An 18,484-nucleotide genomic window follows, 5' to 3' on the forward strand; every position below is an offset into this window, starting at 1 on the left:
TCAGCACAATGTCCATAGTGGCTACTTAATATTTGCCAAATAAATTTAAATAGCATTTCAGTCCATATCATATCAGGACATATACTTTGTGCTCACAATGTTATCTGAATATTAATGTATGTTATATGCATGAAATATTCTTCTATATAAATATAATAAAAGCATCCTTTAGTTCTCTCTTTTCTAAGTATTTCAGTTTGACCAGTTTATCTGTATATTTCTTTCTTGGAGTTCTGGAGAACATTTTGCTCTTGTGTTATAGTCCTTAACTTTTTTTATTACTCATTTGTATTGACATTACACATCTTGAAATTGGGTTTTGTTTTTTAAATAGGTGAGTGATACTGGACCTTTGCAGAGAATTTTTGTGTTTTTTACTTTTTTATCTTGCAGTTTCATTATTTATAGCTATTTCATGAGTAGCCACATTATATCAAAATTTTAGAAATGTTAGTGATGTGATAAAATAGGGGAAACTCATATTTATCTAACTCCTGGCTATAAGTTGCTGCTTTGACATGAACTGTTACCTGGTTTTTGCCCTACTTTTGTTTTTAGCATATTTTTATTAGTGAATATCATAATATTCATTTATTAGTAAACTTCAGCATTCATTCTCCAAGAATAAGTATGAGTTGAATGAATTCATGGGGTGTTATTCGCAGGTATTACATGGTTCTTTTTTTAGCTAAGTTCCTAAATGAAGGTAAGCGACAAACTCCTAAAATAAAATTTATTCACTATTGTTCTCTGTGAATGTAGACACTTAGCAGGGTTCTCTTCATGATGTTTTACGACAAGGTATACTGTTCTGCATAGCAGCCTTACATGCTTCAAAAAACTGTTCTTTCCTGCTTTGTAGATCAAGAAAATATAACACAGAATCATGTTTACTATTGCTTATGTTTACTATACCCTTAAAATAGTTTCTCATTCACACTGTTAAAGTATGTCTACGATGCAGTTATTTTAGCCGATATGTGTTTTTGAATCTGGGTTTAACTTTTTACCTCATATAGACACATTCCTTCCTATCTGTTATTTTCCTGTGCTTCATTTATTTTTTGCATATGTTTCTGTGTATTGGTATGCATGTGTGTTGTATGTGTGTTTGCATGTGTATGAGCACACTGTGTACATTAATGTGTTGGCTGGAGGTGACATCAGGAGTCTTCCTCACTTGCCCTCCTCCTTGTTCATTGAGGCATGGTCTCTCAGTTGAAGTCAGAGCTGTCCAATATGGCTTGTATGGCCAGCCAGCTTGCTTCAGGATCCCCTGTCTGCTTCCTGAGTGCTGGATCACAGGTGGACTGCCATGCCCACTAGGCATTTATGTGGATTCTGGCTGTAAAAACTCTGGTCCTCCTATTTTCCTGGCAATCACTTTACCCACTGAACCATCTTGCCAGCCTTATGTTAAGATAATAATACTTCCTACAAGCTGTTATGGGAACTATATGAAAGATTACGCTAGGACCATATTGCATGCTCAGTAAACATTTGCTCTTTTCTTTTTTAAAAAAATGTAAATTTCTTTTACAATTACTGTGTGTGTTTGTATGTGACACATGCATGTGCTACAGCTTACATGTGGAGGTCAGAAGACAACTTTGGGGAGTTGGTTCTCTTTCCACCTTTATGTAGGTTCTAGGGATTGAACTCAGGTCCTCAGGTCTCTGCTGCACACAGTGGTGTCAGAGACCCTTGCTGTCCACCTTTCTAACTCCAGACGCTGAAACTTTGTATCTTTGTGAAAGAAGTATTTATCAACTGATGGTTAAAATCCTCAGTGTCTCCCCCCTCCCCCCCTTCAACCGTGACTAGCTTTATTTCTAGCAGCTTCTGGCTTCAGAAATCAGGAACCAGCCCGTAGGGATGTGGCAGTTCCTAGAGGTGCTTCTTTAGACACTCAGTCTCCAGCTTACATAAACCCGAGTGGAAACTGGAGTATCAGAAATTCAGGCTTGCGGGCGGTGGTGGCACACACCTTTAATCCCAGCACTCGGGAGGCAGAGCCAGGCGGATCTCTGTGAGTTCGAGACCAGCCTGGTCTACAGAGCAAGATCCAGGACAGGCACCAAAACTACACAGAGAAACCTTGTCCCCCCAAAAAAACAAACAGAGAGAGAGAGAGAGAGAGAGAGAGAGAGAGAGAGAGAGAGAGAGAGAGAAAAGAAATTCAGGGTTATCCTTAACTACACAGTAGATTTAAAGCCAGCCAAGGCTACAAGAAATTTTGTCTCAAAAAGAAGATGAAAATCAAACAGAACCAAAACATCCAAACCCAAAACTAAACAGAAATTCCCTTTTCGTGTGTTAATATTCATTTCTGGTAAACATCAAATGATGAGATACAGTCAGTGTGCAGAAGCCAGTGCTCTGAAGAATGCCTGGGAAGTTTTCTCATGTTAATTACCAAGAGGAATTTGTTTTGTGAAGTTGTAGTAGGTTCTTTTTACCTTTATGAATCTGTTTATTGATGTTGTTTTTGGAGACTCAGCTCTTACTATGTGTTCCTGGCTAGCCTTCAGCTCCTGGAAATTGTCTGCCTCTGCCTCCTGAGTGATGAGATTAAAAAGCTGAGGACCACTGGGCCCCGCTTGGGTTGTTCTTAGTCATTGTGCTCAGAAACTCTGACCGCAGAACTGTAGAAATGTTTGTGACCATTCCGAAACATCGAGTTTAGTGACTCCGATGTCTACTAACCCAGTTTTTAAAGATGTGGTGGACATGTGTTCCTTTACTTCATTAGTCAGACTTGTACAGTAGGCACCAAGCTAAGAAATTCAGGATATGGGGGTGGTGACGAGCTTAGCTAGGATCCCTAGCTGAATTCTACTCACTTGTCAGGACTCTTAGTTGTATATAGTGTATATCATTTTCTTCAGTTTTTGTTTGTTTGGTTTGGTTTTTTTGGTTTCCCTGTGTAGCCTTTGCTGTCCTGGACTTCACTCTGTAGACCAGGCTGGCCTTGAACTCACAGAGATCCACCTGCCTCTGTCTCCTTAGTGCTGGGATTAAAGGTATGTGCTGCCACCACCTGGCTTCCTCAGATTCTTAATTGGGTGTATTTATGCTTAATATTAATGAGGTGCTTGTGAGGTGGCATTTTAGCTAGCTTGTAACTTAGTGACTTATTAGAACTGCTACTGGTATAATGTTGTGAACTGTCTTGTCCCCTAAGTCTTTCATATTATGGAAATTAAATATGAAAGTGTATTTTAGCTTCCTCAAAAAAATACTCTTTTGGCCACATGTGGTAGCACACACCTTTAATCCTAGCAGAGACAGGCAGATCTTTTTGAGTTTGATGGCAGCCTGATTTACATAGTGATCGCAAGGACACCCATATGCAGCGAGTCCCTGCCTCAAGACAGAAGAAATTACTTGGTCTAGGGTTATGGTTATTAACAGAGTGCTTGCCTACCCGCAGGAGACCTTGTATTTCATACCCAGCACATTCTCCCTAAAAATGGTATTCCTAGCTAACGGGGTGGGGTGGTTAATAGTTTAGTGAAGGGTCCTGGCATAGCATGTGTGCAGCCTTCCGTTTAACACCGCTAACAACAAAGTAAGGTGAGGTATCGTCTCACTTATGATGACGTCATACCTGGAATAGAGTTAAGTTCTGATCCCAAACTTGAAGAGAAAAATATTTAGTACAATAAACTCCTTATGGGAAGAACACTAATTGAATAGGAAGAATATTAATTGAAAGGTGTAAAGGATTGTTACAGAATAATTTATGGAGATGTCTATTGAGGACTATGGGGGTCCAGCCCCTTGATAGTCCCCTCCCAGGGTCGGGGAAGAATCTACAACCAGCTAATAACTAATCTTGGATGAAAAGAAATGAATCTATATACAGGAAACTCCTTAGTCCATACACTTCACTATTCTGTGTCAGTTCTTTCTCTGCAAGCTTCTATTCTCCTTTAGCTCCTTTCTTGCCTGACTTCTCTCTATATTCATCTACTGCTCCCGCTAAGTTCTATCTTAATTCTCTCATCTTAATTCTGCCTCATCTAGGTCCTTATCATCTTATTCTTACCCAGCTAGTACTTCCCCATCTGACTCTTCCTCATCTTCCATCTCATCCACACGTCCACATGTACTCGCTGGTCAAAATCCTCCTTATCCCTCTCCGTTCTCTGTCTCTCTGTCCTCCCCAAGTCTCTCAGGAGTCCAGTTATAAACCCAAGCAATAGCAATCCCCTGGTCAAGCAAGGTCACCAGGCTTGAATTCTACAGGGTCATAAAGGCAGGTAAGAATTTTCCTCAGGCAGTGACCACCAGTCTTCCAGGGCCAAACGGTGGGGTGATAAGAATCACATAGAGGGGCAGTAATTGTTAATTATTATTTGCAACCCACAAGGGAAGTGACTAATGAATTAACTCTAGGCTAAATTCAGGTAATATCTAAGAAGAGGGGTATTATGTGCTCAACTATAATCTTAAACATGATTGGTAGAAAATGTTAAGAATCTGTAAGTTGCTAGGTCAATGGGAGAAAATAAAACTGACTTCTTTTTTCCTGTGGCTCCTAATCTGTCCAAGCTATCAGCCGTTTTTTTTTTTTTTTTTTTTCCTGCTGGGTGGGGCAAGGTGTGTTCGGTCGCTAGGCAACCTGTGTACAGCTAGATGCCTCTGGTGATAGTTTAAGGGGGATCTGGAACTAAAGGTAAGATTTGAGAAAGGAGGAAATTAAGCTTAATTGGCACATCCGCCAGGCCTTCTCAAATGGGTAGTCTGGACACTTAAGTCTGTTCTTAGAGACTACAGAGGTATCTCTGGTAAGGTACTTTCCTCTGTCTGGGGAAGGACCTGGCCGGATGCTGCCAATGGCGATAATTACAGGGAGGCTTGAACTGGGGCTCTGGCTGTGCATAGCTGTCAGAGCACAAGGTTATCTAAATATTCCTTTAGTAGAGGGGAAATGGTGCCCAATAGATGGTGGAAAAGCTATAATAGCACACAAGAAACTCATAGCAGGAAACGGCTGATAATCAAAAGCCAAATATTACCAAGGCTCCTGGAGCCTCAGCTTGACCTCTGGAAGGCCCTTGGCTTCTTACAGGCTTTGTCATAATCAGCTAAAATCCTACTTTGTATATTTTTGCAGCTTGCATTAGATGTCTTTCTTTAAACATATAATGGATTAATTTGGGGAAAATCTGTGATGGGATTAAAAGGGCTGAGATATAACAGAACTGAGTTCCAAAGAACCACGAGCATTTACTTTTATATTACAGAGAAATGATTGTCTTCTGGATGCTAGATGCTGTCGAGGTGTTCTAATTAAACCTGGCTTATGCAAAGTGAGTTTAAAAGAGGCATTAATCAGCCGGATGCTGGTGGCTCGCCAGCACTCGGGAGGCAGAGGCAGGAGAATCTCTTGAGTTCGAGGCCAGCCTGGGCTATGAAGCCAGTTCCAGGACAGCCAGGGCTGCTACACAGAGAAACCCTTTCTCAGAGAGAGAGAGAGAGAGGGGGGGGGGGGAGGGGGAGGGGGAGGGGGGAGGAGGAGGAGGAGGAGGAGGAGGAGGAGGAGGAGCCGGCGGCGGCGGCAGGTGATAAGGAAAAACAAGCAGTACAAGTACAATTTTGGCTTTTTTACTTTTTAGGCCACACTTGGGTTGTTTTTGTTAAGTAGAGAATATTATTTTTTACTAAGGAAATGAAAAGGCTAGTTTCCTTTCCTTTAAAGTAGTACTTTTCTCTTGTTGTTTGAATAACGTTTTTAAAAAAGATATTTATGTATATGGATGCTTTTCTCTGCATGTATAGCTACAAAGCAGAATGGGGCATTGGAATTCATGAAACTACAGTTATAGACAGTTTTAAGCTGCTATGTGAGTGCTGGGAATTGAACTCAGGACCTCTGGAAGAGCAACCAGTGCTCTTAACCACTGAGCCATCTCTCCAGTGCTGAATAACATTCTTATTCTTCTTCGTGATCAGCCAGTGTTTGGAATATGTTTGTGTATCATCTTGAGCAGATACTTATTTAACAAAAATTATCTGCTCTTTAGAATTCTGGTTTTTAAAATTAGTAGTAAGTGAGCCTTGTTAATGACTGGTAAGTTCAGAGGCATAACTGAACATTGCCAACTCAAAACTAAGTGCAGTGTTTTTCTAAAACTGAAAACCCACCATAAGTGATAGTTTGTGTATTTATCAGCTACTGACAGTTTAACATCAGTGTATTACCAGAGTTTTAGAACTTCCGTTGGGCTGGACATGACTGGAGTAAAGTACTTGCTGCTTGTGGGCTGGATGCTCAGCATCCCTGGAGGAGCCATCGCTGGGTTCAGTTGAAAGACTCGGCATCAATATAGAAAGTGGAAATCAATCCAGGAAGACACAAAAAGTCCTTGTCTGTCTTCAGCCTGCATGCACGCCCATATCCACCTTAAAAAAAAAAACAAAAAAACAAACACCTATTGTTGTATACCAGTGTCTATTTCAGCTTATTGCAGAATTAATATAAATATATGAGGCACATTCGACGTAGTTAATGCACATATGTGTTACGCAATATTCCACATTGAAAATCATTTTATATACTCATGAGAATTGAGGTAAAAGTTAAATTTTATAGAGCTAGGTGTTAGCATGTGGACGTCTTCCCAAAATGGCAGTGTTATGGAGTTTACGTATCAGTAACAAATCTCACAACAGACTGTGTGAGCCCTGTTGGTACTTACTTCTTTCAGTTTGTGTCACACTGGAAGAATGTTTATTACAGTTACTTCTTCACTAGTTTAGGCCTCGGTAAGGGACGATAAAAGCACAGAAAATACTTTTTTTTTTTTTTACAACTGATCAAATAATATACATAATATTATTCACCACAGTAAAACTTCTTTAAAAAATAAACCATTTTAAAATTTTCTTTCTTTCTTTAATTCTTCAATGCATTTATTTTTACTTTATGTGCATTGGTTTTTGCCTGCATGTGTATCTGTGTGAAGGTATCGGAACACCTGGAGCTGGAGTTACAGACAGTGGTGAGCTACCATGTGGATGCTGGGATTGAACCCAGGTCCTCTGGAAGAGCAGCCAGTGCTCTTAACTGCTAAGCCATCTCTCTACCCAGGATAATTTCTTTATGAAAGAAAAAGAACTTTAAAATATAGACCGAGAAATGTGTTAGTAGGTCATCAGGGACAAGGGAATTTTAGCACAGAGATCTCAAGTAGACAAGACTCAGTCCGGTGCCTCTTTAGAATCAGAGGGACACTATAGAAAATGTTCAGATCCTAACTCTAATACAGAAGAAAAATTGACGTGGACAGTTGAATGGTTATTTCATAAAGATATACATATAGCTAATATTAAAATGAACAAATGAGAATTCCCAGTGAAAACCACAGTTAGGTATGACTTTATCTCCACTAAAATGAATACATGAACATTACTCAGAATAAGTACTGCAACCAGTTTAGCTAACTAACAGTTTGGTGATGTCTTCAAATTAATAAACTTATAACATCAGTTTCATTCCTTTGTACTTACGTTAAAGATAAGGTTTATATAAGCAGTTTCATCAAGTCTTTATTCTTTGCTTGCTTTTGAATTTTGATACAGTGTCTTATTCTGTAGCCCAGGCTGGCCTTGAACCCACTACATCAGCTGCCATACTTGGTACAACATCATTCTTCCTAACAGTACTCACAGAATAGATTACTACCAGCAATAAAAAGGAATGATCTCATATGATAGGAATTTTCTCAAAAATTCTCTTTGTGAAAGAAGCCAAAAAGCACATACTGTTTGATTGCATTTGTTTAAAGTTTGGGTATTAACAAGACTTTAAAGATGATTATACTAATTAAAACTCTGATTGCCACCAGGTGTGGTTTCATACACCTACATTTTCAGTGCTCAGGAAACTGAGGCAGAAGGATCTTAAGTTTTAGCCTAGCCTGGACTACCTAGTGAGTTCTGGGCCAGCTTGGGTTACCTAGTGAAACCCTGTCTCAAAAACAAAGCACCATATTTCTTGCTTTGGTGGAGAAAAGGGATTCAGTAAGAAGGAACATGAGGGAATATTTTTGTGATACTAATGTTGTCTTCAGTAGTATCTTGATAATGATGGTTTAATCATATGTGTTAGTGTTTGGATAAATATCTGTGTCTTCCACCTCCCACCCCAATGCCCTCACTCCCGACCCCAGCCCCGCTCATGTTCTGAACACTTGGTCCCCAGCTAGTGCCAGCTAGTGGTACTGTTTTGGGGAAATTATGGAATCTTTAAGAGATGGAGAAACCAGCCTGAGGAAGTGAGTCAGAAGGACCAGCACCTGAGGTTTGGCAGCTCTGACCTCCTCTGTCTGTTCTCTACCTCCTGACTGCCCCCTGCTCTTAACTCCGCCCCTTCCCAGCCATGATGGCTGTATCCCTTCAGACTAAAGCCGGAGGAACCCTTCTTCTGTTGCTCTTTGTCAGATATTGTTCACAGCAACAAGAATTACTAGTACTGTGAGTGTCCTTGTCAAAGTAACTGATTTGAACGTTTATTTTAACACTGGCATGGTGGAAAAGCCGGTAACCCCAACATTTCTGAGACTAAGATAGGAGAATCATGCTCTTTATAGAAGACATAATTTCAAAGCAATACAATTTTACAAGAAAATATGAGTTGGAGCTCTAAAAATATGTTTCAGTTGATTGTGGTTTTAACAGTCATTTACAGAAAATTGAATTCTAAGTAGTGAATATAATTTTCCTCTAATAATAGTACCTCTATTTATAGACTGTCAGAATGTTTTTAAAATTTGTTTTATTGTTTTTAATTATGTTTATATATGTATTGAGAATTATCCATGTGTGAATGCACGTCTCCACAGAGTTCAGAAGAGGGTGCTGGATGCCCTGGAACTGGAATTCCAGGTTGTGAGCTGTCCGATGTGGTACTGGGAACTGAACTCAAGTCCTCTGCAAGGGCAGAGAGTGCTCTTAACCACGGAGCCACCTCTAAACCTGTCAGGACATTAGCTGTGTTGCTAATAAAATAATGATTAAGAAGGTGGGCCCTGTGCAGGGTGTGATGGTGTCTGCTTTACAATTCTAGTACTTGGGAGGAAGAGGCAGGAGGATTGCCACAAATTTAGGCCAAAGAAATGCTACAACTATTAATGTAAAATAAAATGTACAAAAATAGGAAGTTAAATGATGAGATGAAAGGTAGGCTCTGGAGTCAGACCTTCCAGAATTCAGTCCTGACTGTGACCTGAGGGAGATAGTCGCACATCTGTGGATGTCTTACTTTGTTCACTTTATTTTGAGAAAAGGTCTTGCTATGTAGCCTAGGCTGTCTTTGAACCTGTAATCTACCTACCCCAGTTTCCTGAGTGCTGGGATTATAGACATGCACTACTATTCCTTTTGGTGTGAGTGCTTTAAAGATTGCTAATTAGTGTTTTCTTATTAGTAACATTGTTGACATTGCTAACATGCCTCCATTTTTCTTGGTTTTTAATAAAAGGCTGTTGTCATTCTCACTTTTCATTTTTGCCACCTCAATAACATAGTTGATATGAAGAGACAGAATAATGTTGCTGCACCCTAGACCATAATACAAATTAATGTAAACTATTTGCTATATTTATGTTATGATATGCTTTATTTTGTGGGAGAAAGACATAGGACCATAAATGCTAAGACAATACATGAGAGCTATGATGGAGAAAGTCCTAGGGTGCCAAGAAAGAGCCAGCTGTAAAAAGTTATTTTGCGAGGACGATTCAAGATGGCGGAGACAAGCAGACGCAGGTAGGCCTGTAGCAGCGGCCCGCGGAGGTAGATGGGCCCAGAGGCAGCCGACAGGGACTTTCAGGCCCGGCAGCAGCTGGCGGAGACATTCAGGCCCAGCGGCAGCCCACAGAGATGGACAGGCCCTGCAGCAGAGATAAGCAGACGGAGGTGGACAGGCCTGGCGGTGGCGGCCGACAGAGACATTCAGGCCCAGCGGCAGCCCACAGAGGTGGACGGGCCACACAGCAGAGACAGGCGGACGGACGCAAGTCGGCGACCTGTGGAGGTGAACAGGCCCAGTGGCAGTGGCCGACAGGGACATACAGGCCCAGCGGCAACCAGCAGAGACATACAGGCCCGGTGGCGGCCCGCAGAGGTGGATGGGCCCCGCAGCAGTGACAAGCAGAGGTAGGTAGGCCTGCGGTGGCAGCCGGCAGAGACATACAGGCCCGTTGGCGGCCCGCAGAGGCAGACAGACCCAGCAGCAGCTGACAGGGACATACAGGCCCGGTGGCGGAGACAAGTGGATGCAGGTGGGCCTGTGACAGCGGGCCGCAGGGGTGGACAGGCCCGGGGACAGAGAGGGGCGGACGCAGCTTGGAACGGGGATACCCCTAGCCCCAACACCTGGGGAAGAGGCTATCTCCGTGGGACAGAACCAGGGCGAGTCTGGGCACTCTGTCTGGGGACAACCCAGGGCCCAACTGCTGATCCTGTGAAACCCAACAACTTGGAGGTGTTGGTGAGACTACCCTGCTCAGCTGAAACCCATCTGGGAGAGGATTCAGATGCCTACAGTTTGAAGTCTGAAGAAACAAGATCAGCTCAGGAGTTGACAAATGAACAAAACGTGACCTGGGAACACAGAAGAAGGCGCCACCCAGCCACTAAACCAGATCACCAGAATCATAAGTATATAATTCACCAACTGAAATCAGCTGTCCCTGAAGAAACAGCCCAATAGCACCAATTTAACCAAGAACCCCTACTAAACCAAGACTAAAAATTAGAACAAGAGAGGCACTCTCAGACACAGACACCACCTGCACCGCACAGAGGAAAAGATGAGGAGACGCCAGCGCAAAAATACAGGCAATAACATAAAGACCTATATGGCAACATCAGAACCTAGTGATTCTACACCTGCAAGACCTAAACATACCATGACAGAAGAAACAGAAGAAATCAACCCTAAAAATGACTTTAAGAAGATGATAGAGGCCCTTAAAGAAGAAATAAAACATTCCCTCAATGAGGAAATAAAAACTTTCCTTAAAGAGGAAATGAAAAACTACCTTAAAGAGGAAATAAAAACTTTCCTTAAAGAGGAAATGAAAAACTCTCTTAAAGAGGAAATAAAAACTTCCCTTAAAGAGGAAATGAAAAACTCCATTAAAGAGGAAATAAAAAACTCCCTTAAAGAAATGGAAGAAAAAACGAACAAAAAATGGGAAGAAATCAAATCAAGCCAAGAAAAAGCAATTAAACAGATGAAAGAAACATTCCAAGATCTGAAAAATGAATTTGAGACAATAAAGAAAACACATGCTGAGGGAATGCTGGAAATAGAAATCCTGACTAAACGAACAGGAACTACAGAAAATTTTTAATCCAGTTAAATTTTGTGTAGAATATACATGTACATAGAGACAATACATATTCTTTCTGACCACTCTATTTCTCTCTCTCTCTCTCTCTCTCTCTCTCTCTCTCTCTCTCTCTCTCTCTCTCTCCCTCTCTCCCTCCCTCCCTCCCTCCCTCCCTCTCTCCCTCCCTCCCTCCATCGGTTTTTCAAGACAGGGTTTCTCTGTGTAGCTTTGGAACCTGTTGTGAAACTCGCTCTGTAGCCTAGGCTGGCCTCGAACTCACAGAGATCCGACTGGCTCTGCCTCCTGAGTGCTGGGATTAAAGGTGTGCACCACCACCACCGCCGCCTGGCTTTTGACTACTTTAAATGTAGTATATTTAATTATTATTTTTTTTTTTTTTAAAGCACAATCTAGGAAATACCTAGGTGTAGGTAGTTTTCTGTTTTTCTACTCTAATGTGTGTGGATTAGGCTTGTTTTTAAAAACCATTAATCAGGTTAAAAGCTTTTAGGGAGTTTTTCCTTATCTTTTTTTTTTTTTTTTTTGGTATATTTCCTTTGCTACTCAGAGTAGCATATGTATGTATGTATGTATGTATGTATTTATTTATTTATTTATTTATTTATTTATTTTGGTTTTTCGGGACAGGGTTTCTCCATGTAGTTTTGGTGCTTGTCCTGGATCTCGCTCTGTAGACCAGGCTGGCCTCACAGAGATTCACCTGGCTCTGCCTCCCGAGTGCTGGGATTAAAGGCGTGCGCCACCGCTGCCCGGCAGCATAAGTAATTTAAATGGATCTTTTCAGTGATACGGATGTTCAGTGATTAACTTCTACAGTATACTTCTGAGAACCCGGCATGGCTCTAGAAAACAGAACGTGGGCAGAGGTAAAGGAATAACACAAAGTGTATATATAATTTTGCTAAAATACCAACCGGTGTAATGAATGAGAAATCAGATCTTCATGAAAAATGTATTAGTTACAAGTAGTTGAATCTTATTGTTCTATAAAATTGATACATTAGCAAATAAGACTCTGAAAGGGCATCTAATCTGAAATTCTGATGGACAGTTAAGTTTTATATTCCTGCTGTGTGGTGGTGGCACAAGCCTTTAATCCCAGCTCTACAGGAGGCAGAGGGATTAAAGGGTAAATCTCTTGAGTTCTAGGACAGCCAGGACTACACAGACAAAACTTGTCTCAAAAAGACCCCCCCCAAAAAAAGAAGAAAGTAAAACATACTCTTTATTTTATTATTTATGCTCTTATTATGGGTATAAATACATGTATCCCCACACTTTTTTAATACCTCATCGATATCCACTAATGGCAATTTTTTTCTTTCCCAGGGAGACCAATTTGATATACTAAAGATAATTTGGTCTTTCATTTCTTGTATGTGTATAAAATCTAGTATGGAAAATAATCCAAAATCAGAACCAATACAAGTTAATACAAATGGTACTTTTGAGTGCAAAATTCCACTATTGATCTTGTGTGATTGGTGCTATCAGAAAACACAGGCATTCAACACACAGTTTATTCAGCATCCTCAAGGAGGGAACAGCCACCCTCTTAGTCCTCTTCGGCTCAGAGCTCTCGTCCTCACCTTGTCCAGCACAGTAATACCCACAGAGAGGAAAACATAGCGTTTGTGCAGTCCAGATGCACCAGTGACAGGTTGCATGTGCTACTCTACAAAGCTAAGATCTACCAGCCTTACTTACTGATTTTTAATTTTTTCTTTGGAATCTAAAATATTGTTGAATCAAAAAGGCCCCCAGATAACCTGTGAGCAACAGGAATATTTGTTTGTCTATGGCACAGAAGGATTAAGTTGCTAGAGAAGCTGGACATTAGTATACAGCCTTTCCGAAAACTGGTGTTGGAATGAGTGTGTCTGGCAGAGTACAAGGATGAACTGTGTCAATAAGTAATGAAGAGAAGTTAATAGAAAGCAGAAAAATGATGCGTAACACTTCAAATGATGGTCTTGCTCATGTACAGGAAGAGGGATCCATCACTTGTCGTGACCACCTGCCCCATAATGCTGTGCTGCTCAGTAACTAAGTAAAGATCTGTCTTGACTGAGGGAAAGCTGGGGGCCTGGTAAGGAATTAATGGGCTGTTGACAGACACGTAAGGAAAAACTAAGAATTTAGTCTGGAGATTTGAATTGACTAAAGATCTGATCATGAGGTATCGGAGTTTCTTGGTGGACTTGTCCATGCATTGCTGCTGATGATTTTAGCAGGACAAAGCTCCCTGCTGGGTAGTCTGAGTTTCTGTCGCACATGCACATGCATAGAGTGTAAACCAGCAGTGATGGGCTGCTGAGTTCATGGACTTCCTGCTGTGGGTTCAATCTTCTCTTATGCTAGCAAAAAGGCAAGGATCACTAAAGACACCTCTTCTCATTTGTTTGAAAATAGTTTCTTAACAGTAGTTCATACTTAACATACAAACCCGGACTGGGTGGTGATTATTCATTGGCAATGATTGTGCTCATTCCAGTCCCTACAAAACCACCATTCCTGTCATGTACTGTACTCTAAATGTAACCTCATTGTTTCACCCTTAGTTTAAGAATAAACACTTGGGGCTGGAGAGATGGCTCAGCAGTTAAGAGCACTGACTGCTCTTCCAGAGGAATTCCCAGCACCCACATGGCAGCTCACAACTGTCTGTAACTCCAGTTCCAGAGGACCCTCACACAGACATACATGCAGACAAAACACCAATGCACATAAAATAAAAATAAATAATTTAAAAAAAAAAGAAAGAATAAACACTTTAAAAAAAAACCACATTAATAGCAGCTAACAGAACCATGGGTGTGGAAAGTTTCCAAAAGGAGTTTCTTCTCTTCTCTTCTCTCTTCCCTCCTTTCTTTTCTTTTCTTTTCTTTTCTTTTCTTTTCTTTTCTTTTCTTTTCTTTTCTTTTCTTTTCTTTTTTTTTTTTTTTGAGACAGGATTTTTCTCTGGCTGCCCTGGAACTCTCTCTGTAGACGAGGCTAGCCTCGAACTCACAGAGATCTACTTGCCTCTGCCTCCCAAGTGCTGGGATTAAAAGCATGCACCACCACCGGCTGGCCAAAAGGAGTTTCTTAAATTCAAGGCATGGTAACCTATGCCTGTAATTCTAACCCTTTAGCGATAAGAGGCAAGAAGATCAGAAGTTTGGGGTCATTCTGGGCTTCATAGAGTGTCAGAACAGCCTGGATACATGAGACTCTGTTTCCAAGAAGTAGCAGAGGGAACGAGCCTCTGTATAACAAGTGATCTCTGTTCTATTCCCAGCGCTTGGAACACAGCAATTAAATACACAATTGTACCGGCTTGGTACAATTTCTGCCTTCCAACTATAGGTAGTAGTGGTAATGATCATTGAGGATTCTGCATATCAAGGAAAATGCCTTTACATTTTTAAAAATTATTTTATGTATATGATGTGTTTTGCCTGCATATATGTTTTTGTACCATATTCATGCCTGGTGCTCATGGAAACCAAAAGGAGGCATTAGATTCCCTGAAACTAGAGTTACATACAGTTGTGAGCCGTCATTGTAGATCATGTAGGTGTTGGGAATCTAACCCAGGTCCTGGGAAGAGCAGCCAGTGGTCTTAACCACTGACCCTTCTACAACTCCTCTCCATCAAAGATTTCTTTTTTACACATGGGAGGAAAAAAAAAAAAAAAACCTCACCAATGTAAGGCTCTTATAGAAGCTGGAAGAAATGGATATCCACTTTTTAAACATCAATACTGAAATTTCAGTTATTCATCCATTCATTGACCCATGATGAAATAGTCAGAATCATGGTAAACCATCATGATTCTGACAACGGATGTGAAGAAGATGGTATTAATAACTGCAAAAACAATGTCATTATACACATTGCAGGGGCTCACATGTGTGAATCTGTGTTGGTGTGTGCTTAATGAGTATGTTTGCATATAAGGGCAGAGGACAGCAGCCACAGGTGTTGGTCCTTAGGTGCTGCCTATTTACTTCTTAAAAGGATTTCTCAGGAGCCTGGAACTAGGTTCTCTGACCAGCAAGTCCCAGGGAGACACCCCTGTCTGTGCCTAAGGTTACAAGTGTACAGCACCATCCCTGAGCTTACTATCATTGATGGAACTGAACTCAGGTCCTTATGCTTGTAAGGCAAGCACATTACTCAATGAGATATTTCACCAACACTTGGGAAACTTGTAGGTCTTTTGTCGTGAGACATAACAAAGGGAGGAATTGCTTTAGCTCATGTTTTCAGAGGTTACCTACATTCCTTCCTAGTCAGTCCTACTGTGTCTGGGCCTGAGGTAAAAGATCATCATGGTGGTGTGAGCATGTGGTAGAGGCTGGTTATCTCATTCAGGACAGCATCCAGAGAAAGGGCCTTGAAATAAGTGCTACCTGCTTCCCAATATCCCCCAATAATGCCACTGTAGTAGTAGTTTAAGAAAAAACTAACTCAGTTATTAGATCGTAACCAAATGCCCACCAACTGTCAGTTAGGTCCCAATACTTGGGGATCTGTGGGAGCATTTCAACAGCCATACACCAGAATATCTCCTTATCACTAAGGAAGGGGTTCATTTCTAGATCCCTCAATTGCTTGAGATTTTTCTTGTCACCTTAAACAACGAAAACCCAGCCATATTTGGGCCACTAAGAAGGACTAAGAGATTGAGATCAATGTGAGCTATACATTGGGACCCTGACTCAAAATATATTCAAGTTGGAACAAACTGTACAATAGCTTTTGCCTTTTTTGGTGTGAGCCTAGTCTTCAGTTGCCGAGCCATCCTTCCAGCTCTGCAGTAGCCTGTAGGTCATAGGCCGACCAGCACCACAGGTAGAGATTGAAAACCTCCCAGTGGTTGCTGTTGAACAGCTGATATTGGCATTCTGGAACTCCTCCTCTGCTGCCTGGTTTCCCTGAACACATCGTATCACTGGAGTGATGATATTCCAATTATTTACATGTGAACAAGCATAAGAAAGTAGTAATGTATTGGTAGCATATAAACTCAGACAAGTATGTTGATTCCTAACAACTGTAGATTGCCCACATGGTTGGTAGAGATAGCAATATCTTTGCTTCTTGTTGGCACAATGCACACTATATTTCATACAATAAATTATTGAAAGTGTTGTGTAGTTATCTACAGATTGCATCTATAGGGTATACACGATACAGAGTCTGGGAAATGGCTGAGTGGGTGAGTGCTTCCTGCCCAAGTGTGAGGACTGGAGTTCAGATTCCCAGCACCCATGCAGAACAGTGACAAGTATCTGTAATCCCACCACTAGTGTGGGGGTGGGGATAGGTGGATACTTGGATCTATTTTAAAAAGATAGCATGGGGCTGGGCGGTAGTAGCGCACGCCTTTATTCCAGCACTCAGGAAGCAGAGGCAGGCAGATCTCTGAGTTTGAGGCCAGCGTGGTCTACAGAGCGAGTTCCAGGACAGGCTCCAGAGCTACACAGAGAAACCTTGTCTCAAAAAAAAAACAAAAAACAAAAAACAAAACAAAAAAAAAAAAAAACAAGCCAAATAAATAAATAAATAAAGCATGGAAGGTGGTTAAGGAAAATACCCAACATACCACACACAGAAATTTGAAGAGTTAAAAAAGCCACAAGCAAGGTTTACACTGATCTCTGTAAGATTATAAAATACTTTAAAAGGGTTCACCTTTGACTTGTTTAATGTTGTACCTACCTTTGTTTCCCTCCAGTGTTGTGTGCTGCTGATCTATTCAGTAAGGAAAATAACATTTCTGTTTGATGGACAGGACATTTTAATGTATGTTCTTTCCAGAATACTTAGGTTTAGAGTTGGGGGTTTGTTAGACTGCTCCCAGACTGTTGATGTTCATCATTGTGTTGTTCCCCTTATTTTAATTTCCAGTAGGTGCTGTTCTCAGAGTTCACTAGACTCAGAAAGATTTTTATGCTGTCTTATTTTTTCCCCTGTTTAGAAATCGAACCGAGTTGGCTGAGACTCTTGCACTCCTGAAAGCACAAATTGATCCTGTCCTAGTGAAAAACTCTAGCCAACAGGAAGACTCTTCCCGGGAAAGTCCCACTCTAGAGGATGAGGAGACTAAAAAAGAGGAAGAAACAGCTAAACAAGGTTTTTTTGTGTGTTTTCTTTTGCTTTGTTTTATAATCTCTTCTATTTTCTGCCCCTCTACTCAACTCTATAATCCTGAATTTTTACCTCATTTTTTCAGTTGAGAGCCTTCCTGTAAAAGACTTTATTTCAAAGGAAAAAAAAAAAAGAGGAAAAGGGGTTGCTCTTTGGGACATTGAAAATGTTCAGATCATTACCGCAGAGTCTTACTCCTCGGAGAATCTTGGCAGGTGTGGTGACCTCCCCTGTGCTCCCGCACTTGGGGGGCCGAGGCAGGATGTGCTGAGGGCTGGGCCAGCCCGAACCAGACCAAAGCACTAGCAGAACGCTGAGACGCTCATTGAACTTGTTGATGGGCTGCGGAAAGATTTATCAGAGACTTGGCAATTATAAGCATCTTTACGTTTATAGGGTCTGGGGCATTCAGATCAGACATTTATTTACATTGTAGTCCTCCCCGACTAAATGTCTGAACATGTTAAACATGAAGTTCCTGTTTTCTCCATCTGTAGCCCTAAGAATTCTGTCTTTATGAATTTGATTACTGGGCACCTCCTGTCAGAAGAATCACTTAGCATACTGTCTTCAGGTGTCCATATTAGTATATGTGTGATGGTTTCCTTTCTCTAAGAGTAAGTAACAGTTCACTGTGTAGGCACCACATTCTGTGTATCCATCAGTGAGCATTGGAGTTACTTCCTCCCGAAGGCTGTTGTGAATAATCCTGCTGTGAACATACCAATATAGATACTACTTTGAGTTTATACTTATGCTACACGCCCACAAGTGAAATTACTAAATCTATGATAATACTGCTTAATTTTTGGAGGCCTTACCATACTGTTTCTTTTTTTACCTTTTTTCTTGAGACAGGGTTTCTCTGTGCAACCCTGGCTGTCCTGGAACTCAATCTGGGATTAAAGGCATGTGCTATCACACCCAGCTTTTTTTTTTTTTTTTTTTTTTTTTTGGTAATTCATCTTAATATGTA

General features: G+C 41.0%; 1 protein-coding gene across 4 annotated transcripts in view; it reads left to right on the forward strand.

The window, feature by feature from the left end:
• Rsf1 (remodeling and spacing factor 1) overlaps positions 1 to 18,484 on the forward strand; it is a 126,854-nt gene that overhangs the window by 59,391 nt on the left and 48,979 nt on the right. For all 4 annotated transcript variants that reach the window (XM_042280239.2, XM_042280241.2, XM_076547579.1 and 1 more), the window contains one exon: positions 17,339 to 17,493. In XM_042280239.2, the coding sequence (XP_042136173.2) occupies positions 17,339 to 17,493 (155 nt within the window). The remainder of the gene's footprint in view (positions 1 to 17,338; positions 17,494 to 18,484) is intronic.

The sequence above is a fragment of the Peromyscus maniculatus genome, chromosome 1, assembly GCF_049852395.1.
Source record: "Peromyscus maniculatus bairdii isolate BWxNUB_F1_BW_parent chromosome 1, HU_Pman_BW_mat_3.1, whole genome shotgun sequence".
Classification (NCBI taxonomy): domain Eukaryota; kingdom Metazoa; phylum Chordata; class Mammalia; order Rodentia; family Cricetidae; genus Peromyscus; species Peromyscus maniculatus.